Consider the following 9,146-nt stretch of genomic DNA (forward strand, 5'->3'; position numbering starts at 1 on the left):
GCCACAAGCCGAAAGGCGAAAATTGAGTAGTGTCCGGTACTTTACAGGTACTGTATGTACAGGTACGGTATAGATACTGCACAGAGTGGCCGGCTGCACGCCATACACAGTCCGCGTCACCAAGTTCTAGTGTAGTACCAAGTTCTAGTGCTGACGCGGACTGTCGCTAGAACTTGGTACTACACTAGAACTTGGTGACGCGGACTGTCGATGGCGTGGAGCCGGCCACTCTGTGCAGTATCTATACAGTACCTGTACATACAGTACCTGTACAGTACCGGACACCACTCAATTTTCGCCTTTCGGCTTGTGGCTTTCAGCCACGAGCGCCGCCGTCCGATTATATACCTGCGACTACCACCTCTCTCGATCCAGCGAGGGCAAGAGGGAACCTCACTTTACTTTTACCTGCGCCGAAGCGTAGAGCCTCGATCCCCTTAGCGTCTCTACCCACACTACCGCTGCGACGCAACCTGACACCACCTTCCCTCGTCTCAGCTTGGACTGAGATCGCGCTGTTGACATCAGCCCAGAACCCTCGTGTACAGCGACACGGACGCTCATCCTTTCTACGATCTTCCCGGAAGATCATGGTGAAAATTGCGTCACTTTCCGCGCATACTACCCTTCGAAGGGTAATTGCCTGGCCCCGTGCCACCGCCGGCAGGCCAGGCCGCAGGCCAGGCCGCCACGGAGACACGTGGCGGCCACGGGCACCAGTGCTGCACTACAGTAGAAATATAAAAACACAGCCCGATCCGCTTCGTGTTCGCTAGTGTCTATTGGACGGACGTTTTTGATCATGAGGATTTTTCCTGTCTGTCAGAGCATTAGAAAGACCCTCCTAAATACCGTGCATTCTAGGTGCCTTCAAGGGACTTGGACATTGTTTTTTACTCTTACTGTTAATGTTTCGCGGTAACTATGGCTTTCAGTTCTCCCTCTTTGCGCCAGAAACGGCGCGGCAAAAAAGCCTCATACAGTATGAGGCGAAATCCTCAAATGAGGCGCATTGTCCAATAGACACTAGCGATCCCGGCGCACACCGTCTACGCAAAACCAGTAAGGCCCGCTCTAGAGATTGCGTGGACACCGAACAGCCTTCACAGACCTTAGCAACACATACATGAACATACAGATCTTAACTACAACGCAATCAAGTGAAGAAGATGGGAGCGCAGAGGATGCGAGAGAGAGAAGGACTGTACCCTCTGTCGTTGAGATCGCGGAATTGTTTGGAGAGCTGCAAGTTTTGGTGACTGAATGCCAAGTTTCAGACGCTCTATCGTATCTGAGGTGGACAAAGCACGCGTTTCTCACTGCAAAACACAACAGAGACCCAACGCGGAGCAGGCAGACGTACAGTACTGTACGGTAATAATTACCGAGTGCATGAAAATCCTGTAGATGTGACGACGCCACCTATTAATGCCGTCTCCCAATAGTGCTATTTTTGGGATCTCGCACGGGGCGACACTAATGGGTAGGGTACCCTGTACCCCCTTCCTGCTGCCCCCTTTCTGCTACCCCCTTTCTGCTACCCCCTTCCTGCTGCCCCCTTTCTGCTACCCCCTACCTTCTGCTGCCCCTGTAGCAGGAAGGGGTCGTGATATAGTGCCATCTTTGTTAGTGCCAGCTCTGATATAGTGCTACCCTTCTAGGGGTGGCACGAATTTTGAGCCAAAAACGAAGGGTCTCCAGAGAGGCAAGGCAGTTGGATGGACGTACTGCCCGAGAGCCGCTGCCGCCGTGGAAAGATATTATGCAGTTGCTTACTAGAATAGAGACTATGGCGGAAAAAGGCACGGTCGATGATGCAATTGGACATCTGCAAAAGTGTAGGCTGGCATTTATGGCTGCGAAAAAGGAGGGAGTCAATGCGACGGCTCGGCAGCTACTAACAACATAAATGCTTGATTAGACTTGAGTCTGTAGTGAAGATGCAAAGTATGTGTGATGGCGTCCTGCGAGCGGTCTTTCAGAGCAGTGATGCAAGGGAGTGGTGGCTGCAAAAAAGCCGTAAATCTCATTATCTTACAGTGCCTGGTTCGATATAGTGCCGTTTTCGGCCCACTGACACAGGGTAGCACTATATCGCGACCCCTCCCCCTCCCCCTGTACCCCCTTCCTGCTACCCCCTTCCTGCTACCCCCTTCCCGCTACCCCCTCTCTTCCTTCCATGTCTGTTTCTCTTGCCCGCCCAGCCCCGGCTGCGCCGCCCGCTTGGTACTTTCCTTTCTCATCACGTCTTTTTCTGTTTGTTTTGCTGTGTAATCGTTTGCGTAGCCTTTGCGCGTCCTCTCTTACCCGATGTCCTCATGAATAAGCCCAACGTCACTTCGGGAACACCTTATCCACGAGTCGGTTATGCTCCTGTATCCCGACCACCTCGTTTGCGGCAATAAGCCCCGCCGCCGCGCTACTCGGCACCCCAATCCCGGGGAACGCCGAGTCTGAGCACCGCTTGAGCCTCTCCACAGGCACGTCGCCAGGCCACTCGAACTCGGCCTCGCCGGCGTCGATCGCCGCGCCGTACGTCCCGCGATACCTGCGCGTAAACCGCGCGTGCGTCACCGGGCTGCCGAGCTTCATCACCGCCCCTTCGGCCTGCAGCCGCTCGTCCAGGTCTGGGATCACGTGCCGCACGGCTGCGAGCAGCGGCTCGGCCGCCTTCTTCTTCGCGTCGCCGTACGCCGCCCGGTCCTTCGCCAGCGCCTCCCATCCGTCGTACGGCTCCAGCGTGTACGCGTGCACCACGTGCCACCCCTCCGGCGCGAGCCCCTCGCTCCACACGGTCGGGATGCTGATCATCACCGTATTCCCACGCGCCGTGATGTCGCGCCGCGAGTCGAGGATCACCGCGTGGTGCCCGATCACGTCGCCGAGGCCGCCGCTGGGGATGCCCAGGTGCGCGTGCATGAACGACTCCACGGTCGGCGTGCCCATGGCCTGCGCACGGTACGCGTCGGGCACCGCGCCCTCCGGGAGCAGGTGCTGCACCGTGTCCCAGAGGGAGGCGTTGGAGAACACGTGCTTAGCGAAGATCCTCTTCTTTTTCCTCGTGCGCACGCCGACGGCCGTGCCGCGCTCGACCAGGATCTCCTCCACGTGCGCGCGCAGGCGGACCTCGCCGCCCTTGCGCGTGACGCCGCGCACGAGCGCGTCGACGACCGCGCGCGCCCCGCCCACGGGGTACTCGATCGCGCCGGGCTTGGCGCGCTCGCCCACCATGAACGCGATCTCGGCCGTGATCGTCTGCTCGGTCTTGAGCCCGGAGAGCAGGAAGGCCTCCGTGTCGAGCAGCTGCTTGACAAAGCCGTCGCGCACGCCCACGCGGTCCATCACCACCCGCACGGGGCGCTTGATGGAGGCGACGTACGGCGCCAGCCGCGCCAGGCTCCCCGCCCACCGGCGCAGCACGACCGGCGCGACGCGCCAGTCGCCGCGCAGCGCGATGGCCGGCACGTCCATCGCCGCGTGCATGGCGCGCATCTCGGCGTAGAAGCGGGCCAGCTCGCGGCGCGCGGCGTTCCCTGCGATGCGCTCCACGCTGGCCAGCGTGACGGCCTCGTCCGTGCACACTTCAACCGTGCCGCGCCGCACGTCGTCGATGCAGAAGCGGTCGTATGACACGCAGTGCACGCGCTCGTCGACGGCGTCCAGCGCGTGCTTCACCGGGCACAGGCTCCCCGGGGTGGAAAGGCCGCAGAAGAAACTCGGGCCTGTGTCGAAGTGGAAGACGCCCGCGGTGGTTTTCGCTTGGAAGCCGTGGGCGACGCCGCCCGCGGCGTAGTGCGACTCGAGCACGAGCGTGCGGAAGCCGTAGGCTGTGAGGGCCGCGGCGCAGCTCAGTCCGCCGAAGCCCGAGCCGATGATGACGGCGTCCCAGTGCTCATCTTCGGTGGCGGCGTCTGTGGCCGAGGCCGTTACAAGCGGTGAGTTGGGGAGACGGTGCGGAGAAAGGAGGAATGGTTTTCGTGAGGATCGGGGAGGGAGGAGGAAGGTTTTGCGGAGGGCGGAAGGGTGGGCGGCGGAGAACGCGATAGGGGGGGCGGAGACGGGCAAGAAGGCAGGTGAGGCGGGCGGCATCACAGGGTGAGGATGGGAGGGGCGATGACGAAAGAGATGCAGACCAAGATGAGCGGGAGAGAGGAGCACTCCGGTTACCTTCGGTTGCGTGGATGATGAAACCACCGATCACACCTCCTCCCCAGGCGTCTAAAAGTTTCCATTTTTCAACCCCAATGCCTCGCTGGACACCTTGAGCCGCCTCCTTGATCTCGCACCTGCCACCACCGCAAGCCCGTCACCGCACCCTCCCTCCATCCCCCATCGCCATGCTTCTCTTCGCCCCACCGACGCGCCTCTGCCCGGACCGTCTCCTGCGCGCGCCGCACGGCCGTCTCCCCTGCTGCCCGCGGCGCGCGTCGCCGCGCCACCTCTCCATGCGGGCGGCGGACCCGCTGATGGAGAAGCTGGTGGCCGCGTGCACGGGCCGCGGCGTCGACCGCATCATCGCGCAGAAAGTCCTCTCCTCGGCCAAGTCTGCCATGCGCGACTGGAGCTGCGTTGTCTCGGACTTCCTCACCCCGCCCGAGAGCGCCGCCCTCGTCGCCACCCTCGCCCAGCTGCCACGCCTCTCCGCCCACGCGTGGGGCGGCTACCCGGACGCCGAGCGCACCGCCGTCGTCTGCGCCCACGAGGACGTCGCGGAGGACACCGCCCAGCTGCTGCGCCTCGCCGCCCCGCAGTTTTCCCTCCTCTCAATCGCCGGCGACTTCGAAGGCGGGAAAGGTACCGATGCACCTCTTCGCCCGCCCGCGCCGCGCGCGCGCGCCTCACGCCCTTGCCCGCCTGCTCACGTCTGCCGTGCTCCCCCTGCGTGCTCTTGCTTCTCTCGTGCGTGCCATCTTCCCGCGCGCGTGTGCAAGTCGCCCACCGCGACGTCATGGGCGCCGTGCTGCACGCGGGCGTGTCGCGCGCCAAGATCGGCGACATTCTGGTGGAGGAGGGCGTCGGCGCGCAGGTCGTCGCACACGCAGACGTGGCCGCCTTTCTGGAGGCGCAGCTGGTCAGCGTGCGCGACGTGAGCGTTCTTGTGGAGAGGCGCCCGCTGGAGGAGATCCGCGTGCCCGAGAGGCGCGTCAAGCTCATACAGACAGTTGAGGCCTCCATGAGAATCGACGCCGTCGTCAGCGCGGGCTTCAAGATTAGTAGGTCGAAACTCGCCACGATGGCGAAGAGCGGACTCGTCTTCTTGAATTATACAGGCGTGAAGGGACCCGCGAAAAACGTCAAGGAGGGAGATGTCGTCTCCGTGAGGGGTGTCGGGAAGCTTAAGATTGCTGAGTGCTCCATGACAAGCAAGGGGAGATACCGCATCTCGATGGAGCGGTATATCTAGACTGGAAATTGAAAAAGAGGCCTAGTGACCACGCTCACATACCGCTTTTGGAACGTCGCTGCGGTGGTCTGGTGCACCGCTACGGTCCAGAACACAGCGGCTGGCTCTCAGTCGCTCGCGTGACCATGAGTCCCTCATCAACAAGCCTTGAGTTTTATGCGAAAGATGTTAAGCCTCCCACCGACACGTTGTAAGTTGCTACAGCTATCATGAGCGCGGTATATTTCTCCGCCGTCTTTGCACGGATGCAGATTTGTTTCTCACTTTCTTGACACTACTTCGAGTCTTATTTAACAAGTGAACGCATCGCTGCACTTTTGGAGCCAAGCTCGGACCACATGATTCCCGATGATCTGTCTTTCAAGTGGTACTGCAACATTATTATACATAATTGATAAAAAATTGTATAACAGAAGCGCCAGATGCTCACTAACGTTGTCCGCAAAGTAAACGCGTGTTTTTGGTGCAGAAACCAAAACTGATGGGTCGCAAAGTCAATTATATAACTGGAAATTCAACCACGAGTTTTCATAAGCCGTGTGCAGCAGGCCTTCTCGATGTCATAATCAGCCTGGAAGGCGCTTCAACCCATCCTCATGTGAAATTTCGTACAGCCCAAACAGCCCAAACAGCCCAAACCAGTGCAGTATGGCCGTTGACGACTCATCATCTTCTGACTCAGAAACAGATATCGCTTTGAGCACACGGCCCGTTCTACAGAACCTGATTTCCATCTCAAAGCAACACCAGTAAGCCGCACAAGCCTCGAGCATGCACATCAACCTATTTGACGACACAACAGGAGATGTGGATAAGCAGGAATTCTCCGTGAACCTCTTGTCTCCTAAAATCGAGCATCTACAAAGTCTTCTCGACGCTCATAGCAGTATCTCTAAGTCCAGAACAGGATTCTATCCGTCGGAATGGGAGCGATTGTGTCCAAGGACTTTCCCCATTTTGCTAACAGTCGGGCGACTGGGTTGCCCAAACGCAAAACAGGACGCCCTACTAAACTTGGTCGTTTTGTAGCAATGCGAGAGACGACTTCGATAGATCCAGTCTCAATGGCAAGGCCATGATTCCCTCCCCCGCTTGGCCCATTGGTCATATGCCTCGTGCCTAGTACAGATACCGCAACGACTACGATTTTCGTTGTCCCTACACTGCTCCAGTTGACACGATCAATGAGTAGAAAGCAATGCCGACCAGAGTAATTGTCAGACATATGCATGGTAACGCATGCTGGAGCTAGGTTATATACAAATAGAGAACCCTGCGCAATACGGCTTTTCATTTTTGTAAGAAGCAAGAGTCCCGCCACTATAAAGGAAATGCCACACAAAACTCAGGGGCCCCTCAGTTCTATTTCATTCAGAGAAGGGCTGGTCGCGGCAAACGCAACGCAACAAGTGGCACCTTTTGATGTAGACTTACTCGTGCTTCTTTGTCAGCATACCTTCCAAAACGTAAGAGTCAGTCCACGAATTGAAACATTCCTGGGTTCAATAATAAAAAAGGTTTTGAGTGTGGAAAAGCATTAGACACTCAAGACAAAGACTGCATCTATTCCCAGTACCTATGACTGAAAAGTTTACAAACAGTTACGATCTGACAATATGTAAATCCAAGAAAGGACCATCTCCTTTCCGTTTCGTTGCAGAGAGGGAATTATAACGGAAGGCTCCTGTGAGACATATATTTTCGTCATACTTTTAAAGCGGCTGTCCACTCGAGACTCTCTCGCCTCGTTCCTCTTTCATGCGGGACTACAGTATATCTATCAGACACGGTGCGCTGTATCACCGGTCATGAAGTTCCCTACTCACTGACCGGCAGTATTATCTTCGGCAGAGCAAGAAGTGGCTTCAAATGTGCGCCGAAAAAAAAACGACATGATGGTCTGGCATGCTGTTCCTTTCATAGTAGGTAAATGGGGGTTGCGGTAAATGGCGTGTGTGGATCATTTATTTGATATATTCGTCTTCAGTTAGGTTGACTATACCTGTCTACGGTCGTTCGAATTTACAGTGAGACTCATTGAAAAAGTTGTGATCTCTCGAAACAGATACCTTTCTGATCATGAACAATTGTCTCCCCCGAGGTGCTGAGCGAAGCACTCAACAAGCTTACCAGGGTGTCGCGAGAACTTAGCTACCCAAAAGCACAGGTTTCAACGGGCGTTAGGGAACCTGTCCTATTGCACCTTCACCATTTGAAACAACTACATACGCTTCGTCAATTCAAAGTAACCATGATTCACATAAAATTGCTCGGTTCTTAGGGACGGAATCTTCTATGGGTATTTGTGTAACAGAATTTGAACAAGAAGTAGGGAGCAAGCATTCTCCAGATGCGGTGTATAGGAAGTCCATCAAAAAGAAGTCATTGTCCGGACACGGAAGCACAAGAGTCCTGAATTGACTGAACCCTGCTATGGTAATTGGAGGCTGCGCACCTTCATCAATCTAAAGGTTGGCTATGCATCAGAATAGAACCTGTCTTCCACTTTCAAATAAGACCTAAAGAAAGTCCATTTGCGGGATGAACTACTTTCAAAGCTGACTTATACATTCATGGCAGTGGAATATGGGAATGTCGGTCTTCGATCTTTGGCCGTGTAATAGTGCTGCAGTCCTAAATTTTGTCGTATCAGCTTTAAAAAGTGATGAGGTTTATACCAGTACGAAGAAAATGTACAAACTACTCATTTATGTACATTGGCATGACTCTGCTGCTTTATTTGGACAGAGTAGGAATTCCACACGTTTGTCCTACAGCACCGCACAGCTTGTGGCGTGCCCAAGAAGACTCAGAAAGCGTGCTTTTACTTGTTTATTTTACTTCAGTGGGAGAATTCTATGATGTATTTGTCAAGAGCCAACTTCTTTTGCACTTATTGTGAAATGGGCACTCGTATACCAACGAGATCGGAAACATCTCGATACGACTCTTGCAATAGTACGAGCAACTTGGAAGACCACCGTCGTTATACTGGTTTGATGCTTCAGAATGCTTATTAATGTAGTTGTCCAGTTCTCTTTGATTTCTACTACAGCATATGAGAAACCGCAGACGCAGCAGTAAAAGAGAGTCGAGACGGGGCTTCCTTATGGTACAAGGCATCTCGTTCCTTCAAACTTTGTACAAGGACTACTGTGAGATTTGATCCATGAGGGCAGTGCGGTTATTGTCAACCCCTTTAAAGAATGCAGCACATGCCATTGGACAGAGCTGTCCCTCACTTACCTTGGGTCACATATCATTGTGCAGCCGTACGTCAATCACATTGGTTACATGCCCTCCAGAAATTGTACACTACGAAGAGCAAATATGCAGCCGACTGTCCCCTGTACAGTATATAAAGAAAGAACAGGGGCCATCCGCTTTGACGCTCCGAAAATTTGCCCATTTAAAAAAGCTGCGTTAGTCATGAGCTCTGTGCTGCACAATAAGTAATAAAATCAACGAGATTATCTTGTTGTCCTGTGACGGACATCGTTCCTACGCGAGAGGCTGGCTTCGGTGCAGCATAAACATGTCTGTCAGAGTACTGTGATGTAACCTTTTTCTACGACGAAGCCATCCTCACATTCTATCCATTGTGAATGTAGCAAGCGACTAAAAATCACTGTGTACAGTCTAGCCTCGTATTGAAGACATGCAGACCCACGTGCAATCCCCCCGTTCTTGTCGCTGAAACATTAGTCTCGCGCTCGCGCCTTCTTTCCTGCTGTCAAGTTGC

At 55.0% G+C, this 9,146-nt stretch overlaps 2 protein-coding genes across 2 annotated transcripts; one reads left to right on the forward strand and one right to left on the reverse strand.

Annotated features, from left to right (window-relative positions):
- Positions 1–2,334: 2,334 nt before the first annotated feature.
- CHC_T00005261001 (hypothetical protein) lies at positions 2,335–4,089 on the reverse strand. The gene has a single exon (XM_005716786.1). The coding sequence runs from the start codon at positions 4,087–4,089 to the stop codon at positions 2,335–2,337; it is 1,755 nt and encodes a 584-aa protein (XP_005716843.1).
- Positions 4,090–4,445: 356 nt separating this feature from the next.
- Positions 4,446–5,404, forward strand: CHC_T00005262001 (hypothetical protein). Its single transcript, XM_005716787.1, has 2 exons — positions 4,446–4,794; positions 4,932–5,404. Exons 1-2 carry the CDS (start codon positions 4,446–4,448, stop codon positions 5,402–5,404), a joined length of 822 nt encoding a protein of 273 aa, XP_005716844.1.
- The last annotated feature ends 3,742 nt before the right edge of the window (positions 5,405–9,146 follow it).

This window comes from Chondrus crispus, genomic scaffold (assembly GCF_000350225.1).
Source record: "Chondrus crispus Stackhouse genomic scaffold, scaffold_277, whole genome shotgun sequence".
Taxonomy (NCBI): Eukaryota; Rhodophyta; class Florideophyceae; order Gigartinales; family Gigartinaceae; genus Chondrus; species Chondrus crispus.

Excerpts from the sequence above, each read along its gene's own strand:
- CHC_T00005261001 (XM_005716786.1), bottom strand. The coding sequence starts at position 4,089 with ATGCCGCCCGCCTCACCTGCCTTCTTGCCCGTCTCCGCCCCCCCTATC.
- CHC_T00005262001 (XM_005716787.1), top strand. The coding sequence starts at position 4,446 with ATGCGGGCGGCGGACCCGCTGATGGAGAAGCTGGTGGCCGCGTGCACG. Across the intron at positions 4,795-4,931 it reads CGACTTCGAAGGCGGGAAAG|TCGCCCACCGCGACGTCATG; the intron begins GTACCGATGCAC and ends CGCGTGTGCAAG.